Source organism: Gnatocerus cornutus, chromosome 6 (assembly GCF_029298725.1).
Source record: "Gnatocerus cornutus isolate USDA-ARS CGAHR chromosome 6, icGnaCorn1.1, whole genome shotgun sequence".
Taxonomy (NCBI): domain Eukaryota; kingdom Metazoa; phylum Arthropoda; class Insecta; order Coleoptera; family Tenebrionidae; genus Gnatocerus; species Gnatocerus cornutus.
The window spans coordinates 7,312,208-7,335,389 of record NC_142238.1 but is presented as its reverse complement, the minus strand read 5'-3'; the positions used below and the strand labels follow the sequence as shown (position 1 = coordinate 7,335,389).

At 34.9% G+C, this 23,182-nt stretch overlaps 1 protein-coding gene and 1 pseudogene across 2 annotated transcripts; one reads left to right on the top strand and one right to left on the bottom strand.

The window, feature by feature from the left end:
• Positions 1 to 606: 606 nt before the first annotated feature.
• Vmat (Vesicular monoamine transporter) lies at positions 607 to 21,896 on the bottom strand. 2 transcript variants are annotated; one of them, XM_088039579.1, is made up of 11 exons: positions 21,709 to 21,896; positions 13,961 to 14,121; positions 6,795 to 6,950; positions 6,575 to 6,740; positions 6,250 to 6,308; positions 5,263 to 5,529; positions 4,641 to 4,742; positions 4,364 to 4,590; positions 4,133 to 4,316; positions 3,525 to 3,658; positions 607 to 1,681 (listed from the first exon to the last, which is right to left on the bottom strand). In XM_088039579.1, exons 2-11 carry the CDS (start codon positions 14,094 to 14,096, stop codon positions 1,613 to 1,615), a joined length of 1,500 nt encoding a protein of 499 aa, XP_087895705.1. In that variant the 5' UTR covers positions 14,097 to 14,121; positions 21,709 to 21,896; the 3' UTR covers positions 607 to 1,612. The 2 variants fall into 2 exon arrangements, with proteins under 2 accessions (XP_087895705.1, XP_087895706.1); XM_088039580.1 differs by having other exon boundaries at positions 6,801 to 6,950.
• LOC148172540 (pyruvate kinase pseudogene) lies at positions 1,834 to 3,492 on the top strand (annotated as a pseudogene).
• Positions 21,897 to 23,182: the final 1,286 nt, after the last annotated feature.

The window sequence follows — 23,182 nt, the reverse complement described above, 5'->3', positions numbered from 1 at the left end:
CGGTGCCTTTAGTCCACAAGGAAGTTGTTTAAGTTAAATTATGCTAAGTGCACCACTTTAATTAATGCAATTGGATTGCAGTATTACGGACAAAAATTTTTATTTGCAATTTTCACGTAATGCCCGGTCAAATACCTGGAAGGATTTTATTTTATTTTTCAGTTTTTGCTATGCGAGTTTCCTTAATGAGAAAGCTAAGCATATTCGGAAAGGCGTTGGTTTTTCAAATTAGAAACTCTCTTTCTTCGCTCGTGTTTTATGCCTTTCGTACTTGCAGAAACCGATTTTGCCTCTCGTTTCTAATTAAAGCTAGACAGTTCTTATCTCAGCCATGTGCTGCTATTTCTGTTAATTTATCTGATAAAGAAACTAAAGAAGTAAAAAATCTAATTTATTTCTTGTAAAATTGAACGTATGTTCTTGTAAGGAGTAAAAGGTAAAAGTTTATAAAACCTGTGCAGAATGTGGTTGAATTCACACGAGGAATTTTTTATCACTTATCGGTTGTATATCTGTGATGCAAAAAGTGATAAAAATTAGAAAGGTTGTCTGTAAAAGTGCAGATCGTCGGTGAGAGGGGTCGGTGGATAACAATAAAACACATCGTAAGTTTAATAACTTTTGTTCCATTTATTGCACCACAAATTATACAGATATTAACATCAAACATTAAATACAGTAATAGCCACTCTACACAAGGAGTGTTATATGGATCTCTATAAGAATAACATGCAATTAAACTAGATCTAAACCAGGTACCATCTTGCGGCCCTATTGTTTAGCAATAATACTGTAACGGCAACACGCGTGTCAGCATGATTGCCCTTGTTGTTCGGACCCTTACCAGCTTTTAAACGAAAATGTTTATATTGGTCACAGGTATATTGGGACTGATTATTACAATGATGATTATTGTCTCTTCACAATAATCTTCTGAGGAGCTCGGACCTCCTGAAGGTAAAATATCTGCGGAGACGACAGACAGATAAAACACAACGACCGAGTCACAGGTTATATTGTTTGGTTATACATTAACGATAAATAAGCATGAACATTAAGGTCCCCTTACTGCATTCCCAGGGCTGAGACCCCGGCACACCAGGCTTTTCCAAAATGATGTGTTTTGATTGGCTCAGCAATTCTCTTATATGCATATTTCAGCCGATTAGTTGCTACACGTATTACAAATAAGATACACATTTAGTTATGTTGGCAATCATTAGCCGGGCTTAAGATGGGAGCGCTTTTTTCGGTCAACATTCAAGCCAAAGAATTCTTGTGTTTCGAGGGACTCTGATTGCCTCGTTTCCACGACAAGGAACGGATTATGTGCAGCCATTCACATTAATCCCTAACGAGGGCCCTCGAATTAAAATTTTCTATTAAAGTGCGACTCCCATCAAACATGTCGATTTTGGGTATAGAAGCACAATCTTTATCTTACAATGCGTTAAACTTAACACGAAATAAACTCTGAAAGTCTGTTCAAATACGCTCTCAGAGCGTGAAAATTTAACAAGACCATGTTCCAGCAACCTCATTGTATTATTTTACACACACGATTCTTCTTTGGAACATTCATAGAATTTCGTAGTTAGCGCGACATTGCTATTTACTCTTCTTCGTCTTCGTTCTGGTACGTTACGTACCGCACTGATGTTTTTTCTTCCATCAGCAAGGACTGCAAGGATAACAACATTAAAATCACTTCCAACAATTTTACATTGTAACAAATTAACGAGATTTTATTAGAAAGGCAGCGAATGGCAAATTTTTGACAATATTAACAGTTTTTTTCTGACATTTTGTCTCGTAATCATTGCTTAATTATCTCAATTGAAAATGGTGTGGAGCACAGCTTTTGATATTGACCATTCTAAAAACACCTATTATGACGCTCCTCCTCGGCAGCAAATGGCCGAAAATGCGAACAATTTTTTGGACCATTGGAGTTTTTTGGATGTTCGTTCAGCTCCACCAATTATGCGTCTTTCATCAATTATCTGTTCAATCGGCCCAGCCTCTAGTGGAATTCCAATTCTAGAGAAACTTTTAGAAGCAGGAATGAATATCGCTCGTGTTCGGTACGGTTCGGATCCTGAGGAAGTTACTGCTCAGGTGATAAGAAATGTGAGACAGGCAGTGGACAATTACAGTAAACGCCTTGGGATGATTTTTCCCTTGGGAATAGGTCTGGATATTCAGGGTCCTGAAATTCATACGGGCTTTCTCGAAGGAGGACCCTCAGCGACAGTTGTACTCAAAAAGGGTGAACAAATAAAATTAACTACCGATAAAGCGTACTATGAAAAAGGAAATGCTTCGGTAATGTACGTGGATTACGACAACATACACAAATTTGTTAAGATTGGTAATCGAATCTATTTAGATGGCGGTTTGATATGCTTGCTATGTACAAACATACAAGGAAGTGTGTTAATTTGTACGATTCTGAACGGCGGAACTGTTAGAGGTGGTCGCAAGATTAACCTCCCCGGAATTTCCACTGATTTACCTGTAGTGTCTGAAAAGGATAAAGATGACATTCGTTTAGCAATCAAAGAACAAATGGACATGATATTTATTTCTAATATCCGCCAGGTGTCTTTTATTACTGAAGTTCGTAATCTATTAGGTGTCGAAGGACGCAACATGCTAGTTATTGCCAAAATTGAAGAGCAACAAGGTTTGGAAAATATCGACGAAATCATCAAGGCTGCGGATGGTATCTTAATTGCAAGAGGAGACATGGCAGTGGAGCTTCCAATAGAAAAGTTGTGTTTAGTGCAAAAATCCCTGATAGCCAAATGCAACAAAGCAGGTATCCCTGTTATGTGCTCCAACCAACTTCTTAGCTCTATGAGTAAAATACCACGTCCTACAGGCGCCGAGTGCACTGATGTTGCCAATATCATTCTTGACGGTGCTGACTGTCTTGTAATGAACAAGGAAACACAAAATGGAGATTATCCCGCCGAAGCCGTTCTTACCTGCGCTAACATTTGCAAAGAAGTGGAAGCAGCAATTTGGCACAAAACATACTTTGCCAAACTCGTGGAGTTCGTTGTACCACCTTTAGAATCATATCACGCTATTGCTATATCAGCCGTCCAAGTCGCCAATAAATGTTTAGCAACCGCTATAGTTGTTTTAACAACATCTGGGAAATCCGCTTTCTGCATAGCAAAGTACCGTCCGGCGTGCCCGATTATTACAATAACTCGTCATGAGCGTACGGCAAGAATAGCCAACTTATACAGAGGTCTCGTGCCGCTGGTTTACTCGTTTGATAGACTAGATAATTGGCCTAAAGATGTTGAGAAGAGAATTGCTTATGGGATTAGTTTTGGAAAATGGAGAGAGTTCATTAAAGCAGGAGACGCTGTCATTGCCATTCATGGATCACGAAAGGGGGTAGGCTCCACAGATACCCTTAAAATTTTGTATGTAACAAAGCCAATGGTAGAGGGAGTGCCTTGTGGATGTGACTAAATAAATCAACTGAATAAAATTATGACAATTACCTTCTTTTCCTCTTTTGTCGGTGGACTTTTCAAACTAATTAGTAATGGGGCGTAGAGGAAATTTAGTATGGCAATTCCAAAAAGCATCCATTCGAAGCCAATCTTTTTGACTAATGTTCCACTCATAGCTGGACCTAATAAAGAAAAATGGTAAAGTAACACATTTCAAATTCTAATAATTAAAAATAATCAATTCCGCAATAATTATAGATTTATTATCTATTATTATTAGCCCATCAAACAATTGAAATTTCAATCAAAATATGTTAACATGAAACTCGCTTTAATTCGCATTTTGTTTATGCAGTAGCGCGCGTTGTAAACGTATTCTATTAAACATACAAAAATGTTTAGAATTTTTATTTTCGGTTAATTCTACAGTTTGAGTTCTAGAATTGCCATTGTTTCATTTTTAGCTCCCAAATTAGCAACTTCCCGATCTGCCCAACACATGTACCTACTCATAACACTTGACCATAAATCAGTTTTGCATGAATGAGAAAGTAGGAAATAACACGCACAAATACCGAAACTCGCTATGAAAACAACCACAAAAATCTAATAAAGAAAGTATTCTTACGCAAGATTTGATTATGTTAAATTATTACCAATAGCAAAACCGAGGCAGAAAGCGACGTCACCAATAGCATAGACGCTGCCGTAGACGGCTGTATGTCGAATGTCAACCAAATAGCCCAGTTCAGGCATCATGGAACTATCAACCATCCCGATAGCAAAACCAAGTCCAGCATTTGGGACGATCAGATGATTCATACTTGTCGCAAGTGGTATCTGAGAATTGTTTTTACAAAAAACGCAAACTAAATTTTTTCAAGTACCAGCATCAAACAGACTCCGATGATAATAAGTCCTAGTAAAGCAGCCAACCAGCGGCCCATTCGGTGTCCCAAGGGTCCGAAAAGATTCGTACCGATCAGATACGAAATGCTTGCGGGAAGGAAAGTGACCCCTTGCTTCCATCGTTCCGCTCCCATTGTGTCCATCATCCAGATGGGAAGAGAAGGTTCCAACATTGCGATTCCCATATTGGCGAACGTTATAGCACCTTATAAAGGACGAATTACGCAATGACTAGACACGGGGAATTTTAATTACCTGCGGCGATTAAAATATAAGGATCTGTAATTAGAGCTTTCAGCGATGGTGGATCGGATTCTTGGCGTACTACTGTTGGTTGCAGCATCAATAACTGTAGTACTAAAAGACGTAACAATTAGAATTATTTCTTTCCTAACTAAATTAGTGATGGATTTTTAAGACTTTATGAAATTGTTATTTAACAGTTTCAATAAGAAACTAAATAAAACATGTCTAAAATTTGTAATCATAACAGATTTTGTTACTCGGTGTGGTCACAGAAATCTATTTGTATAACGGGGGCAAATTTATTGCAGTGGAACCAGTGAATGAATGAAACCAACACTTGGGAAAACCTTCGTAGTCGTGAAGCATAACCGTGTAAACGTCTTACAAGAATCACATAAACATTTGTATGATAAATGGAACTCTGCTAGACAATCTAATAAATCACAATCTGTGCTGGCGCAGTTTTAAATCAAATGAGTGGAGTTATTTTTAAATAAGAAAATAGACTAAGCTTTTGAATTCCGATTTAATTATGTGTAAAGTTTTTAAGAAATTTTGGTTACACTTCTGATGTTCTATTGTTCTAATAAAACAATTATCTCTTTAAGCTTTAAATCCATAGAAAACTCACGTCCATCCCCAAGAGCAAGCGCCGACAACACAAGAAACGGCGCTGACTTGCCAACAAACTCATACATGACACCACCAAAAGGGGGTCCTATCAGCACCCCCAATGCTAATCCTCCTAATGCAATCCCCATTGCATTTCCTCGTTCCTTGTCGTCAGGGTAACGTTCGGCCAACATTCCCATCCCGGATACGCTAGAGCAGGAAGATCCTATTCCTTGGAGTGCTCTCGCTATGAACAAAACGCTATAGCTCCGACCAAATGCAAATACTGAAAAAAGACAATTCCAATTAGTCATTTCTCTGATTTGAACTGTCAAGGACTTGATCCGGATAAGGAGGAAAAAGGAAAAATTGTGGGGAATTTACCCTTGAAGGGATGCCAGTCGTATTTTATTTTGTCTACGGCGCACCTCCATTAGTCTCGGAGCCGAGTCCTATTAGCGCAGCTTCCGGAAGTGATTTAATTAGGACCACTTATACGTGGAATTATCACAAAGCGCCTTCAGATGTTCGTCCTTTTACGATAACAAATTTATCGACAGCCGGGGTGTTTAATCAGAACATTCAAGATGGTTTTATGATTTGGGGTGACCTAGAGAAGCTCTCAGAAACGTATCTTTCACGACGGATCCACAACAAGATTCCACAGTCCTTCCCTGAACCCGGAAGGCATTTGCATAGAGCACACACTTTTAATTTTTCTAAACTTCTAAATTGAAAGAAACTTTTAATGATTGTGCGTTATCAAAATAATTTCGTCGATCTTATTAATTAAAAGAGACAGTTAAACATTTTAATTATGAAAGTTTACTTTGAAAATGTAATTTAATTTGTTTTACCCCGTCTTAGCACGGCGATATCGTGAAAATTTACAATTAAAATGGTTGATTATGTAAACATCAACAAAATTTTTCATCAAGTGGGTTCTTCGGGGCTATTGGAGGTGATTTAACTTTTTTTTGTCTTGTCAAAGAAAAGCTTTACTTACTTATTGTGGAAAGAAACATTATGACGAAACCTGCGAACATGGGGACGCTGTAGCCTATTCTGTAAAAAGAAATGTACAATGTTGTTTTGCTAATGAAAATTGATGAAAGGAAATGTTGCTTTCTCCACCTTTGCAGTAATTGAATTTATCAAAAAATAAAATATCTGATTTTGTGATTAAATCGTAAAATACAACCGTTGATTGAACGTAAGAACTGTAATTGGAACACGCTTATCTAAGACAACTTTTAATGCACCGGAAAAAACAAACAAGAAAGTCATTACTGTGTTACTTAATTCAATTGTTTGGTAATTTTATCGCTTACTTGTGAGTTAGAGGTCCAACGAATGGATTTGCCAATAACTGCACAAATGCCTTCGAAGCAAACATCATTCCCACTTCTACGGTTTCTTGAACTAGATCTTTGTGACGCAGTTCTTTTTCTTCCTGTTCTGGATCCAACGTTGTTACGAATGTTGTTGTCAAGTTATCTAACAATGTAAAACACGAAAACTTAATATTTTCAGTTAATCCCAACTACGTACTTTTACCAAAATCATTTGATTGTGTTGTTACTTCGTAGTCTTTCCCGCAACGAATTGGTGGTGTTGGAGTCGTGGTTGTTGTTGTGACTCGGCTTATTTTATCCAAAGTAGCGTTGGGGTGATTGATGTCGTATAAGAATTCAGGAATAATTGGTACTGAAAAGAAACAAAAAAAGGGGTAGTTCTCATGTACATGATCGCTTCATTACGCAAAATTTCATAATGAAGAAGGTGCGTTTGGGCGTATTTTTCTTATAAATTCATTATTTGGGGATCGTGAGAATACAAAGAATTTCCTCGTGCCCAAACAAATATTGACAAGGTGGGAATGCGGCCTAATTACGTCAGGAAAGTGGTCACAGTGCAAACACTGTAACTACCAACTTGAAAATAGATTGAAATAGGGAATTATTTGACGCGCTAATATTGAGAGAATTGATTCGCGAAAGAAGTATGTCTTAATTGGCAGAATTTGTTCTCTAATTAGTTCAAACGTCTCCAGCAATACGCGAATTTCCATCTTCCGTCTGCTATCGAAGAGTTCGAACTTTAATTAACGTAGCTTAAAACTTGGAAGTGGGCTTTCTGGCATAACTTCCCGTAATAATTACTTTCGATAGTTGCGACCCACTTTTAGGACGACTATAGGCAGCAACTATTAGAAATTCAAGTCTTATTTTTCGGTGCGTTATGAATCTTAAACTGTTTGCTCTTCGGAATAGAAATGATTAATATCGATCTGGTTTTAATAATCACAAGAAACGTAATATCTGCGAACAAAGGGGACCTTTTGGGTATACCTGCCTATTTGTCTTGAACACATAAATGGATTATGCTAGGAAATCTCAGGAAGGAGCTGTAAAGGTTTGTCGATCATTTTTCAAAAATGTTTGACTCGACTCTAGAGTGCAAATTTTAGCGTTTGAGCCTCTGGTGGATTTCCATCATCGAAAGTCAATATTTACATGCTTTTTCCTTTGTTCTGAGATCCTGCATGTCTTTGAGAGCTTACAAAATTAATCTCGGTGGCGCTGTTGTCAATGTTATAAGCCCAGACAAATAAATAATTTGTGTTTTATTGTATTGGATTGTTGAAGACAGATCAGTTACTCCTGTTTCATTTTTTTAATCTCGCCGTCTAAGAAATTGATGATCGCTGGTAGGATGTCTACCGTCAGAATAAATCTCTTCCTTGTCCCTTGGTAGTTTTACAACTCGGAGTGATTAAGAGGCAATATCTCGTGAGACGCCGATTATAAGGCTATTGCGACTCGGAACGATCAACAGTGTTTGAGCCTGCGAGATTGATTTCGGAATTGATTATGATGAGCTACTGAGAGCTACTTGAATTACGTCGCGCCGGCATAGTGACTGATTCCAATTAGGTGCCCTTAATATCCATCGCGGACAAGGTATTACCGTCATTTTAAATCTATTACAATTCTATTAAATCCACCAAACCCATATTCCTTAAAATGGGCTTTTATTCGTTCAGATTGCTAGCTTCCCCACTCTACGTAAGTTGCAATATTGGTTTCAGAGAAATTTCAGAACCGTTTTCATTATCTAAGCTGTTATTGTCTAAAATATGCAATTCGAGCGTGACGTTATGTAAGTGCCACGAGCTGCTTGAACTCAGAGTAACAAACCATGACGGCGTTTGAAGTTTTTCTTTACTTACACATTCCAGGTTTAATCCGGTGATTACGAAAAAAAAACTGTTGTTTTTAATGTGATGCAAAATAAACTCTCTAATCTCGACAAGGTTTTGTAATATGAAACAATGTTTCATTACACTTGAAACTGTTGCTGGGTGTGCTACAAAATCCAACGTATGTACTGAAATGACATCCCTTTATTTGTCTTTAAACCCATTTGTGTTTATTCATTGTATTCGCATGTTGGACAGGAATTCTCACTTAGTCCACTGAATTAGACGGAGGTGACGTTGTTACTATTAATAAGTTATAATTCATTTAAGCTACTATAAATTTTAATCAAGCAGACAAATTTCTCTAGAGGTGACAGAGTTCATATATACGTTTATATTGATTTTCCACCAATTAAGTAATGATTAGGTAAGTTACTTATCTACATAATTAATAGACTTCCTAGTTTAACTGGTAATTGTTAACACTTGCTCTTGCCTCGCACCTGAACTGGAATTCAGTGGGCGGTGGAAATGGAGCCAAAGTTCTCCATTTCTCGCTGCAAAATATTAGCACGATACATTTTAGAAATCTTAGACTTTTTTTTCCATTTTCATATTGTCTACATCTGTTTTTCTTTTCATTTTCACACTTACCGTTTTCTATCTTGTAACTTTTATCATTCTTTTTATCTTTCTCTTTTCTTGTATGTTTTTTGAATTTTCCAGTTTTGTTAAATTTTCTCTCATACTTTTGTTTACAACAGACTACATGAGCTTCCAACAATGAAAGAACGTCCAATAGATATCGATCAGAGAAATGAATTAAAGCACAAAAATAAATAATCATGATTCCAGCAACTGCAAACAGTATGAACATTTTGCAATAGTTTATAGAAATCAGCAATTGAATTTACGTATAATCAATGACTATGAATTGTTTTATATGTAAACCACTCATTATGTAACAACAATTAATATAGTTCCTGGGAACAGTATTATTAATATATTGTGATGATCAACTATGTTCTAACAAAACTATCAATTTATAATTCATGAGTTGGAGCGTTTTATTTATATTCAATAATAAAACAAATCAATGCCTTCATATTAAGGTTGTGACTAGTGCATGTTAGATAATAAGATATATTTTGATTTTGTTTATGCACATGTCCTAAAACCCGTGTTGCAGCCTGTGGAGGAAAAGGAGACATTTTTCGCTTTTAAAAATTAACGTTAACCCATTTAAGCTTCCATTACATTGGCCTTCAGGTGAAATTATCAAACTAATGGTAAATTGCCACACTTAATAAAATGTAACATTACTCCCTGAGGCTAGTAAAACAGCCTATCTTCTTTAATATGTACCCTTTAATAGAGTGAAATTTCAAACCAAGAGTAATTATGAATATTGGAGGACATTTCTTCAGACGGAATAAAACGGCGGAATTCCTGAAATGGGGATGTGAATACATAAATCACAAAAAAGTACCTATATGGATGAAAATACAAGCTGTCCCAAAGCAATATTTGAATTTAACGATGAAAATTTTACAACAAGATATGAATCCCAGGAGGGTAGTTATAAGTAAAATATTATTGCTATTAATATGTATATTTAAATGATGGAAGTGTATGCAACCAGATACATGACAGTGTGCGCTGCGTGAAATCTTTTGCGCCATGTCGATAATTACATCTCTTTCCGCTTATTGCGCTGTGAAATTCATTAAGCAAATATAATTTTACCGATCCTCTTTGCGGAGATTTTTTCCGGTAGCTTGCGGCGTCTTCTCCTCCAGTGAATATTCGATTTTCCTGCTAGTTCTTGATAAGACGATATGTCAACTAAGTTATCAGTAACGTCTGTCCTCTATTGAAACAATAGCCAATTCAAATAAGGCTAGTCCGTTATATTTGAAGTCTTTGTGTTGATAAGTAACGATACATCTATTGTGGCCTGGAGAAGAGTAATTGTCTTGACTAATGAGAATGACCACAGATGCGAAACAATTAACTCGACCTTACAATCGTCCTATTATTCTTACCCTCGGGAGAGATAACAAGCATTTACAGTTAATTCATTTCACAGATAAACCAGTGCAAAGTAAAGATAAAATCTGCGAGGTTTTCCACGAAAAATAAATACGTTAATTGAGGAAATCGTTAAGTCTTTTGAGATGCACTTCAAAGGAGGAGGCTCCATTTTGCACCTTTTTCGAGAATTTTGCTGCCAGTTCGGATTTATTATTCACACAAATTACTGAAGTTTTAATTATCTGCGCAATTACTTCAAAATAAATTAAAAATCATCATAATTACAATTAGGTCGATATTTTGGTAAAACCCATTTCAAATCGATTGAATGCATTTACGTTACAAAATACAGAGGTTTAATTAATTATACAATTAATTTTGGCCAAGCTTATACGATATATTTATTTATTTCTCTAAAATTCAGGGATAATTCGAGCACCTGTTATAACTCAATTATAAACTTGCTCTGACATTCTCGCTTTTTGTAAATTACGAACAAACAAATTTAATCAATAGTGTCTTTATGCCTCTGTAATTTCGAATTACTCGTAAATATTCGTTTTTCCAGGCATAAACCTCATTCGACTGATGAAAACTATCTATAACAGTCGCAATGGTTGAAATTGATGTAAATTTATTAAAATCGGTTCTAAAAACTGGCGTATATTTAGGCAACCTAAATAAAGAAATAAATAATTGTTTTATATTTGTTACAAAAACACAATAAATTCGAATTAAAATTTAATATTGTAACCAGTTCACTTTCACTCATTGCTTAAAATAAAATGGTCAAAACTAAGACCCGGTAAAAATATTTGTAATCTGTTGGGTAAAATTGATTTTAGATAAGTTCTTGTAAATTTTAAAATAAAAATAGGTCATATTCATATTTTAATTTTAGGCAACCCAAAATGGTGGATGCGTCAGGTCAAAATAATGATAAAACTGACTAGGAGTATAATAGTAATACATATTTATAATATCAAACTTTTTAAACGAGCAAATTTTAATTTAGCGTCGAATATATGAATCTCTGTCGGGTTAAGAATTAATTCAATACAATCATTCCCCAAAAATTCAATGAATGATTGCATAGCTGAATTCCATCATCTTGCTAGTCCCGCATCATTTTTCATTTATTTTCTGCCTGCAAAAGGAAACGTAATGATAACGGAGTAGGAAATGAAAATTGCGTTGTATTGACGTATCTTTGGGAATAACGAAATGTATCTTTAGGATTTTTGTAGTACACTGAATTAAAATTAAATCGTAAACTCTTGTATTCGTACAGTGTGACTTTAATGCTCTTCCTTTGTATAATTCATGACTGATTTAATTCATTCGGTTTGGGTAGGTATTGTCAGAGTTTACGAGGTCTTTAAATAGAAATAAAATTTATTGTGTCCCAGATAGCGCTAGACGTATTGTTTTTGATGTAATTTAAATAAATTTTTGTTGGTTTAGAACGCATCTTTTGATTTTGAATAATTGAATTATAAAACTTTACGTGCTTCGTGATTCTTCTGACATAACACGAGATTTTAACGTTTCTAATAAAATAGTCCATTAAATTTGCTTTCAGGCAGTGCCATTCTTGGTCATTATATTTGATCTAAAACGTTTGATGGTGATTCCGTTTTAGAGGTGAATAAAATTCTATAATTTTATGACACTTTATTTCTCACAGTGAATTGTGCCATTATGTCGTCGAGCCACTTCACTTCAACCTTTTGCTTCACTACACTTGCAATTCAAGGGTGCTCGCTTTTAAAACAATTACTGCACCGCTTTTGTAAGTCAAAAGTTCGCGGACTTGTATGGAAGAATGAAATTTGCGGCCACTGCCGCAATTTTATATGTTTAGAAGCAGAGCTGTATCGAAGAATTTACGCTGGCAGATAATATTATCAGTAATGTCACAAAGGGCGATGAGAGTGAACTGCAGAGATGGTTCCGAGAGGGGAGAGGTGTGAACTTATCGCCTGGATAACTCCTAAAAGCCACCACTCGCTTTTCATGTTTAATGCAATACGTCGGCCTGAGCAATCAACCAGAAGAAGTGGTTGACTACCGAAAAAATCCACCCTTCACCAACGTACACAATGCAAAAGTCATTAATAAGGCAAAGTGGGGATACGAAAATTCTTGCGAGCTTTATTTTTAATAAAATATCGAATCAAATCCACTCAAAGATGAGGTTAAAATATTGCCACACACCTCGGGATAATTTATCTGCCGGTGGAAAGAATGAATTGATTCGGCCTCTAGAGGAAAGATCAACAAATGCATTTAATTCAATGAGAAAGATGGAGGTTTCGGAGTTGTTGACAGCCTGTTTAAAAATGGATGAGCGCATTTGTTAACTCGTACTGTAGCTCTAACTAAAACCATTACATTGATAAGAAATGTAGTGGAGTGTGAAAATATCGAGGGCTGAAGTTCTTCTCTGGTGATAACATTTGCAATGGATATGCCTAGTTTAGGAAAGGTTTCCCTTCAATGTTGAATTTAAAGTCTCGTAAATGGCTATTTGGTTTCACATGGAATTGTTTAATTGACTATGAAATTCAGGATTCAGCATCGTAGTCAGGTATTCATTCAAGGAGTCTACACTAGTGCTATTTAAACTCCATGATACGTAGATGCAACTTGTTATTATTGTTTCTTTTGAGACAGACTTTACTTGTTTCAGACTTAACATGGAACCTCTCAACATTAACTGATTATAATTCTGGGAATTTCAGCTTTTTGAGGATTGTGTTAGTGAGTTTTATTAATTAAAAGTTTCTCATACGTCTTTAGTGGTAGATGTAGTTTGAGCTTCCACCATTCAAGCTCATGTGGCACACAGAGCAAGTTCTGTGAGAAAATAAGTACTTTTAGTTCGGCGCATTCACCATTTTTAATTAAAATGACTTTTTAAAAGAGTTCACTTTAGTGTTTTTTACTTTCCCGTGTGTAGAACTGAAAATTAGCAACTAAATTTAGAACTCAATCGATTCATTGGAAAGTTTGTACTTTTCAGACCAGTTTGCGGTATTTATAATAATTACATGCTTAACTATTTCACAAGAAAAGCTCTATGTTCATTAACTGAATCGAAGCGGTTCCGCTTTGACCGGTGTAAATGTGGGAGCCAAAGGACTCTTCATACATCACAGAGAGTACGCTGATAACGTCACCAGCAGAATCTCAACACTTGACCTGGAAATAAACTTTACATAGTATACGTATTTATATTACGACAAAGCATGTCAAATTGTGTTAAACTCTGCCAAATAACTGTTTAATTGGTACTTGGTACATGAGGTAGTAAATTTAACTTAATACTCTCAAAGTTTGCAGACATTACGTAACACTCCTTTTTATTCCTCCAAATCTGGCTAAGACAGAACTCCCCGAGAAACATTCAAAAGATTTGTTAAAATTAAAACCACTTCTAACAAGTAGCGTTTAGAAGGGAATCATTAATTTTACTTACCGACGGTGGTGAGCAGCATGTTATCCAGCAGCAGCGCTATGGCGACGATAACAAGAACGAGGCGGCGCGACTCCCGGCATCTCTGCACCCAACCGCCAAACCGAGTTCCTGCCACCCATTCGTTGACCACTGTCATGATGATGGAGTGTTACTCTTGAAATCTGAAATAGCACCACCGTCAATTTTAATTCCCTCTTCTATTGTTCTTCGAGTTGAATATCACATCATATTTATTCAGGAGTGAGTGAAGGCAGGAAAATATGCTAAAAATGAAGCAGTATCATACACCTTCCCGTGTATATTGCACAGAGGGTGATTATGTAAATAGTGTTTGGACGGGAGCATTATAATGGAGCCACCAGCTGTGCCGCGACTAAGAAAACAGCGTGTACAAGGCATTTGATGTTTCATAAAAGGAGAATTTTATTGCCTTTTGTCAATACTAGACAAATTGGGTCAGATTTGGTTGTGATATATCTCTCTTTGTTGTGTAGTATTTTGAATTAAGGTTTAAGAACGACTGGCGGAATGGATTAGATTGAATTCATTTCGAGGAATTTAGGCCAGATTTTTCTCGGGGGAGAAAGAATCTAAAATCTCAGAGATGATTCCAAGTAAATCTAAGCTGATTGCTCTTGAGTACGTTTTATTGCAATATTATATTCGCGGTTTTTACATTATGACGTTCTACGTTATATGGTTAATAAAATTATTCTCGTCATTCGCGAGTAGAAATTATTAACAGTATTATTACCACATCAGACTGCAATAAATATAAAAATTAAAACCATGAGATTATGTTAGCTTTCCTACGTCATTATTATATAGGACTTATGCGATATTTATAGATTTTATTCATTAAATGGAGATTAGTATTTTTGTTGTTGCTTATTAAAACTTTAAAAACCTTTTCATAATTTTCTGCAATATTTTAATCCGTTTCAACGTTCAGAATTTAATAGTACCTACATTATATTATTAGGAGTAGAAATTAAAGCCTTTTGTATTAAATCCACACAATCTCGATGAAATACAAAAAGCGACTCTGCTCTGAATAGTATAAGTAGGGGAGAGGGGGGCATAGTGGGGAACTTAACAATCAATTAGCCACGCATCTTAAAATAATATAAATTAACAATTTTTTTTTACTAAATGTCATAGATTAATGTATTGTGGATGATTTTTGTTGTACTTTTTTTGATTACAATAAAAAACTTACGACATGTGAGCATTATTTTGAAAAATGGGATTTGCCCCGCACCTAGGGGTAAAGTGGGGTCTCCTATGGAGAAATCAAATTTTTGAATAACTGTGTACCTACTTAGAAAAAGTAACATTTTAAAATTACTTAGGCATGAATGCATATTGCACATAAATGAGCAGGTTCATCATATTTAGCCACTACATTTGTATGAATAGATTTGAAAAAGTCTTGCTCCCTAACTTTGCGAATTTTTTAAGGAAAACACTGTATTTCACATTTTGTTTTATAAAACATAGGTTTTCACACTTTGTTTTATAAAACACACATGGTTAACTGTCAACTGACAACCAATCAAAACACGCTATTCGACTTTTTTCACGGCGTTTGATTTGAGCAGTAGGAGTGTTACCCCGCTATGCTCCGGTACCCCACTATGCCCTATACTTTTTTTTTCAAGCATTTTCAATTTGAATTAGCGGCGCAAGCCTTCGATTTAATAAATTCTTTTTGAAACACTGTTCGAAAGAGCTATTTTTAAACACGATCCAATAATTTGAAAAAATTATTGCAAAAAAAATCAATTACAATATTCAAAACTATTGCAGAAAAAAATCCCGGAAAGTCAATAATGGTGGAGGCGCAAAAAATTACACTAGTTTACAAGGTTTTATATCCCACGATGAAAAGGGTTAAATCTAAAAGAGTTTTTTAAGAAGAATTCAAAAGTGAAAACAGAAAAAAATTATCACGTCTGATTTTTTACTTACAGGGTGTCTCTCTTGATTAACTACAAGCTCATATCTCCGTTTATTTTTGAAAAAAAAGAAGGCCAATAGTGCATCTTTTAAGACTACTACGCTTACTGTAAGTTGCAAACTCAGCCTACTGCGATTTTTTGAATAGAGAGACTTTTCAATATTTTTCTTCGCGTCAGAGATATGGATTAAAGTTATTAAGAAAAGTTGCCTATAATCAAATTTGAAGTTTTGCGAATCATTTTACTCACTAATGAATGCTTTCCTACGCACAAACAAAAAAATTCTGTGAAAAATCCAGACGTCAAAAAATTATGCTCAATGGATTTTTGTGATCAGAGTGGACTTCCGCACCAGAAAATTTATAATTTAAATTTGTAAACTAGTGTTACTCATAAAATACAAAAATTCGAAACAACTTTACTGCTACACGTTTTGTATCTTGCAAAACCGGCATTATCCATTTTTACTACAAAATTTATGCCTTTCTGCTTTACTGAAAATGCACGTAGTTAAAATTTATAACACGCATTAAATTCAACAGTTTCCTGATTTTATTCGAAAGATGCTTCGACTTTTTGTTACGCTATTATAAAAAACTTTTTTCTTCAAATTGGTAGTCTCTACTTACCCACAACTCGTTTTATTTATAAAGATTGAAAATATGTAGTAATACCTTTATGTACCTAAAAACATAAAAGGGACACTATCTTTTGAATCTATTTTGAATTTAGTTCAAAAACTTTCATTAAATAGCAAGTTCCGCGTTTTCTCGCGAACCAAAGGCGGAGTGTTCAAATCTAATTCAGCTCCATATCTGTAAATCATTTACGTGAAAGCTTCATTCTACAAGTTTAGAAAACTGCCCTTTTTAATGTGCCCACGTACTGAAATTTTAGTATCTTACGATTTACTTTGGCATTAATTAATTCAACGGAGTAACTTTTTCCGCATAATTGTATTTCTTTCCTTTTTTCGTTCTCAATCATTCTTTTCCCGGAACTTAAAAGCACATTGTACTTTATGATGAGTGAGCATGACGAATCGCCGTGTTTTTAAGTGCAGAGTAGTAATAACAATACATTTTCAGCTTACCGACTTAAATCACGAGGGGAAGTATCCATATCTGAGTGTTTGAGTGAATGTGGCCTCTTGAAATAAAAATTTCAGATGTCCTGCTTCGATGCAAAAATAATGAGATCCATTATTTTAATCGCAATTTATTAAAAATTAATGATATTACACAGCTGAATCGATATTTCATACATCATTTTTAATCAAATGTCTGTGGAAGCAAAGCGTTGAAAATATCATAATCGTGAAATATTTCCGCTTAAATTCAAGAATATCCATCCGTAAATTTAATTAGGAATTAATCTGCCTCTGCAGCTTACTATCTGCCTTTGAACAACTTCGGAATTTGTTAAAGAATAAAACTTCATAACTTTTCGCCCCAAAAGAAGCGGAAAAAACAATAGAAAGGCTACAATCGTGGAAAAATCTGATGCGTCTTTTCAGACTGAATTGTCGCTGTGGAAATATATCGTTCTGAAAACTTCCGGAACTTACTTATGTAACTAACCAGTTATGAATAGACCGATCAGCTTTGCTAATTGCATGTACAACACGCCTCGCGGAAGCCATCTGCTCGTATTCACAGATTTAAATTCAATAACCTTAACAAAATAAGTCAACTGTAATCTTATCATGATTGAAACGGCACGAGACACTCTATTTTCCCTAACCTTGTTACTACTCGGATAAAAAAGGACTCAATTTCATCGTGTTACTCATTTAAAGCTTAGTTTAGTACGTTCTTGAATGAAAATTTTATTTGAAATTTTCAATTCTAAAGTGATTCGTTCGTGATGTTATCGAAGCGCGAGCGGGTTGGAATATCTTTATCGGAGATGAACAGTGTTACCACTTTTTATTAGTGTGCTTACACAAGATTGCGTTGTTTGCGGCGTCAGTAGTTGTAATTGAAAGATTGTGATTTGAATCTTTTTCAATTATGTGATTGTTGTTTATCAGGAATTTAAATGTGCTAATCGGTTTTCAGTTATTATGAAAATTCATTGTGCTAAATCAACTCATTATATGTAGAATCCACCGATGCTATTTTATACATACATACAATAAATCATTTTATTAACCAGCACACCAACGCAATTTTTATTGAAACATGGGTATTTTAAATCTCGGATTATTGAAATCCTTTAAATATGGAGTTCACTAATTTTAGGTCCAAATAACATTTCAGTTAGCTACATATTTTGAGTCGTGCATTAACTTTACCAAATTGCAAAATTGTAGAACCAAAGACACAAATTTAAAAAAAAAATAACTCTGAAGACGAAGCAAAATTTTCCGATATTGTTCACTAAAATTCGTATTTTTTCTAATTTTTGTGCTATAGCAATGAAATTAGGAGAAGCAACTACTTTCGAGTAGAGAATGAACTGTATCAATTTGTAAAATTGTAGAGCACAAGACACAATTTACAAATTTTAAAATTAAAACCAAGCAAAAATTTTTGGTACATCCATCATTGAATTTCGTAATTTAGGTCATTTTAGTGCTACAGCTATGAAATTTAAAGGGATTACTATTTTTGAGTCGATTAACTACCAAATTGTAAAATTGTAAAAATTCAAAAATTTCCGAAATCCCACTCAAATTTCATAATTTTGGTAATTTTTTGGAAATATTGAAAATGTAAAAATAATAAAAATGTTTAGTACTCTAATTAATTAGTCCAAGTAAATAATCCCCAGAATTTCTAAGATTACTACTAACAATTTTGGGTTAAAAATTTTCCAAACAATATTACTGAAATCCGAAAACGTAAATTCTGAATTTGATAGAGAAAACTGGTCTAAAAAATGAACCTTGAATTTCATTTCTTCTTTGAACCACTTTAAAACTTGGATATTTAGATTCTTTAAATTCTACAAGATCTTTTCATTTGTTGGATATGCAGCAGACGTTCCAGTTTTCAATACTTTATCTTTTCTTTATTTGTACCAAAACTGTAAACGTTCCCACAAATTTTATTTAATTCTAAATGCATTTTTTATAAAATCCATGATTTCTGTGTATACAGAGTGGTATTGAAATTTGAATTTCCTCCAGAAAAGAATAAAATTAACAAAAAAAACGCCATTATCAGTTTTTCAACGGAAAACTATAAAAATTTTGGACCATATAGTTAAATCAATAAATCATTTGAGTGGATGCGAAGACTTTGGTGTGCTATTGTGGTCGTTTGCCGCCCCAGTTTGTTCCAAAAATTCCATCTCCTCGTTTGGAGAATTACTCCGTTTCGTGTGTTCCTCGTAAGTTATATAGGTTCTTACAAAATAATAATTCCCGAATATTGCGGTCCAGTGAACAACAGTTTGTCATTGTTGGCTGCGTTATTGATCCTGATGTCGATCAAGGGTCGAAAACTATTCGAAAAGCTGTAACTCTTTTACCGCTTATACCTTCGCTGCACACATAAAATCTCTATAATAACCATAAATTTATAGTAAGACATCTTGTTTTATCGCCCCGAGTTATCACAGTAAATAAACTTGGGCGATGTCTTTGTAGCTTGAATTTTTAATTTGAGATGGGAGTATGGCTGACTTCGTTGATAGCCTTTGATCTATTCTTATAATGGTGCAAAATGAATTTCGTCTCATGCACAAACGTTTGAACTTTTAATTTCCTGCTTTCAGAGGCATTCACTTTATGCTCTTCATATTTGTGCGCTTTAACCCTATTTCGGCAGATTTTTTTACTTCAAAAGAGCCTAATTCCTATTAAGACTTGTGTTAAAATCGTTTCGTCAAGCCGTACTTCAATTAATTGGACGAAAGTAGTGTCACTGAGGTTGTAAATATACTCTATTTATTATACCAACATTGGACAGCTCATCTGGTTTGTTTGCGCTTCCTTTTCAAATTGTTAGAATCGATCACTGTAACAACCAATTAATTTTTAGTGATTGTCCAACTTTTAAAGAGCTTTATCTACGACAGGGACAAACTTCGAAAAAGTTCTAATTTACTTGTAACGCCCTGAATTCAAGTCTAAAAAGTCACCATTAACAAACACGGCCAAATGCGGTAATACAAGCGGAAAAGCTACTTAAATTCTTTGAAACTGTCATAAACACATTAAAACAAATTTTAAGAAACCTGCTAGTTCCCCGAGATGAAAGTTTTAAATTGTTTTGGTACTGAAGAATCAACAAGTAGCGAAGTTAAACATTTACGAATACCGTGAAATATGAATAAAATGTGTGTTTATTACGCCGTTACTCGATCTTATGAACATAAATCTCTACAATTTGTTTACCGAATGCCTCTGCAGAGTAATACATTTCTGTTTTTCATTTCGAAACAACAGCGCCTCAGTTAGTTTCTTTTTATACAAAATAACATTCTGTCTGCCGAAAACATTAACTCAAAGAATAGAAATGCATAGCCATTATCCAACAGATAAATTAAACATGTCACATTTTTTGCCATTTAAAAATCAATTTATGGTTTTGCGTGTCGTTTCTTAATGGCATATTTCTGTTAAAACTGGTGTGGAAATCAAGCATGTTTAGCTGTGTAACCATGCATCAAAGAAAATTAACGCGTCTTTTAGTAAAATGACTGTCATTTGTAGCCACCGCAACGAAAATTGAGAAAACTTAAATCCTCTCGTAAAAATCTAAGAAGAGTAAAGCCAATGTCTGATTTACACTAGTGCAAATCCGGCTCAAAACCTGATACAGGTTTAAATAGTTTTCAACGATGCCTCAAACATACAAATCTGTCCGGTTTATAATAGAAAAATAAAATAAAAAGAAATTCATAAAAATATTATCCCGGCGCATCCACCATTATTTTAATTTCGAAATTACATTTTAGCTCGCGTTTTAAAGATATGTACTGTGCAAATTACGCGGAAAATTCTGCACTGAAAGGATTTCTACATTGAAGTAGTGAAATTTTTCACTTTTACGAGCACTACTACTTGTTGCTGTAAGAATCGGAGTGGAAAGAGGAAAACAACGTAACAAGTTCTGTTCGCTCAGGCATTAAAATTTAGTTGAAGGTAAAAACTGTTTGAATGTAAGGAAGTCGATAAAATGACACTGATGGCAATCGCAATATAATTAAAAGGGCTCATTTCAAAAAAGTCTCCAATTTCATTGCGCGTTTAAAATGAAAATTCAGTTGTGGGTGCTAAAAACTAAACGTACTAATTATTTCGTTTTCGTAACGACCGCAAATCTGTAAATTTAATTTCACAATTTCAAGTACATAGTTGGTTGTTAATTTCCAACTGTTTTAATTAATATATTTGCTTTTAAACTACACATTTTCTGCAGTTGTGCTGTTGTTTGTTTATTTACATTTTATGAATTTTATAAAAATAAAAAAATGTGATTCCGTCGATGTGTTACCATATCGATGGATTCCAAAAAACGCTGGGAAAAACTTCCGCAAAACCGAAAAGCGTACATTACGCAAATTTGTAGTGATTCAAAAATTTGTAGTGATTCAATAAAAAAATTAAAATTCACCACTAAAAAAAAATTTGTTATATTCCATTCCTGCAATTGAATTTCATTGCTTTTCCCAGCCTCCACTTCCCCAAGAAACCATCATCAAATTTTCGTCAAAGTTGAAAAATAAAAATCTCTAAATTCTTTAAAAATATTTAAAACTGCATGTTGGTAGTCAACAAGTCCCTTTGGAATCCCTCGAACACTGACTGATCATAAGACATGCGAGTGTACTTACATGTGCGGGTGGCGAGGAGCCCCTGCGGTGGACTGGCGAGTCGCTAGTCCATGGCGGGCAGAATGCCAGGGGCCTGCCGCCTCGTCGTGCCCGTCGCCTCTGACTCGCGCCACCGACTCGGCCGTACTCTCGTCCTGCAGATTCGCGATTGCGCAAGGACTCGGTCACCACGCGCCGACTGCCAGCACCAGGTCTCCGTCGCTGATATCATCCCCGCCGGCCCACTCAAAACAGCCCCATTGGTCGTCTCACGCATGCCATTTGTCATGGTCGAGCCACTTGTTGGACTACACCGGAGGGACCATCGAGGATGTAGATGAGGATGCAACGCGGATGCGGGAAAATGGATTTATAGGTGATGGGTGCAATTGGGACAAAATTAAATTAAATTTCAGCAGTTTATCTGTAAAATAAATAAAATTAAAATGATACAAATTTGGAATTTATAATAACAAGCTGAACTGGTCTGCGATAAAATGTGGAACTTTCTATACTTACGTGTTAAAAACTGGTGGAGTAAAAAATTGAAGTATCATCCAAATAAAATTAAAATCCTGTTAAGTTTTATACGTGTTAAATTTTAAGTACACATGCATTTCCAACAAAACAGCGGAAATACTATTTCACGGTTTTACAAGATATGTGGAAGCTACTAGCAGCTGCAATTTTCTGAATAAAATCATGAGTCACGCGAAGAGTGTTTAATTTAAAATTTATGTTGCGCGGCGCATCCACCAATTTTTATAAACGATTTAACCTACATATTTAATATTTCGCTAAAACTAATTTTTATTGACATCATGTAAAATAATCGGGTTGAGATTTAAATAAAATAAAATATTTCTAATTAATTAACATTATTTGACACTTGTAAAGATAGTTGATTTTTGGTAAATAATTGTTTAATATTGTTAGTTAAACCTGGAAGAAAAACTTTATGATTTTCTTTTGAAGACCAATCTGAGAAAAGCACTTGAAGATTTTCAAAGGACATCAAAGCTCATTTATGTCTACCACTTTGATGTATTCGCAATGCACGCCAAATTCACTTTAACCCTATCCCTACAGTAACAATGAGAGGATTGCTATGCTAAATTTAGCACACGTGATTATAAGAAGTTTTCCTTTGGGAGTCCACTAACACTGTTAGAACAACAATAATTAATCTTCAAGTTCTAAAAAGCAACAGAAATATGAAACTACCACTCAACACAAAGGGCAAACGTGTTTAAAATTCATTTACACGTAGGTGTTCAATTGAATTCAAGTGGCTATCCAATCTCTTAAGTTTCAAATTGTGTTCTTCATAAACTAATGTGAAGGCCAACTAACATTTTTAGTGGTTTTCCGTGTTGCAGTCGTAGCGACTGACATCGGATATCATCCCCAATTCTAGTACTCGATCATGTGCCTGAAGCTCCCTGTTTCACACGTACCATCTTTGCTGCTTTCATTGCCCAACCGTATTATAGAA

Bases quoted from the DNA above. Each gene is read 5' to 3' on its own strand.
- Vmat (XM_088039579.1), bottom strand. From the start codon at position 14,096: ATGACAGTGGTCAACGAATGGGTGGCAGGAACTCGGTTTGGCGGTTGG. The intron at 6,309-6,574 runs GTAAGCGATAAA...TTCTTTTTACAG, and splicing joins GTTGGACCTCTAACTCACAA to AATAGGCTACAGCGTCCCCA. The intron at 5,530-6,249 runs GTAAGTAAAGCT...GTCTTTTTTCAG, and splicing joins AATGTTTCTTTCCACAATAA to TATTTGCATTTGGTCGGAGC.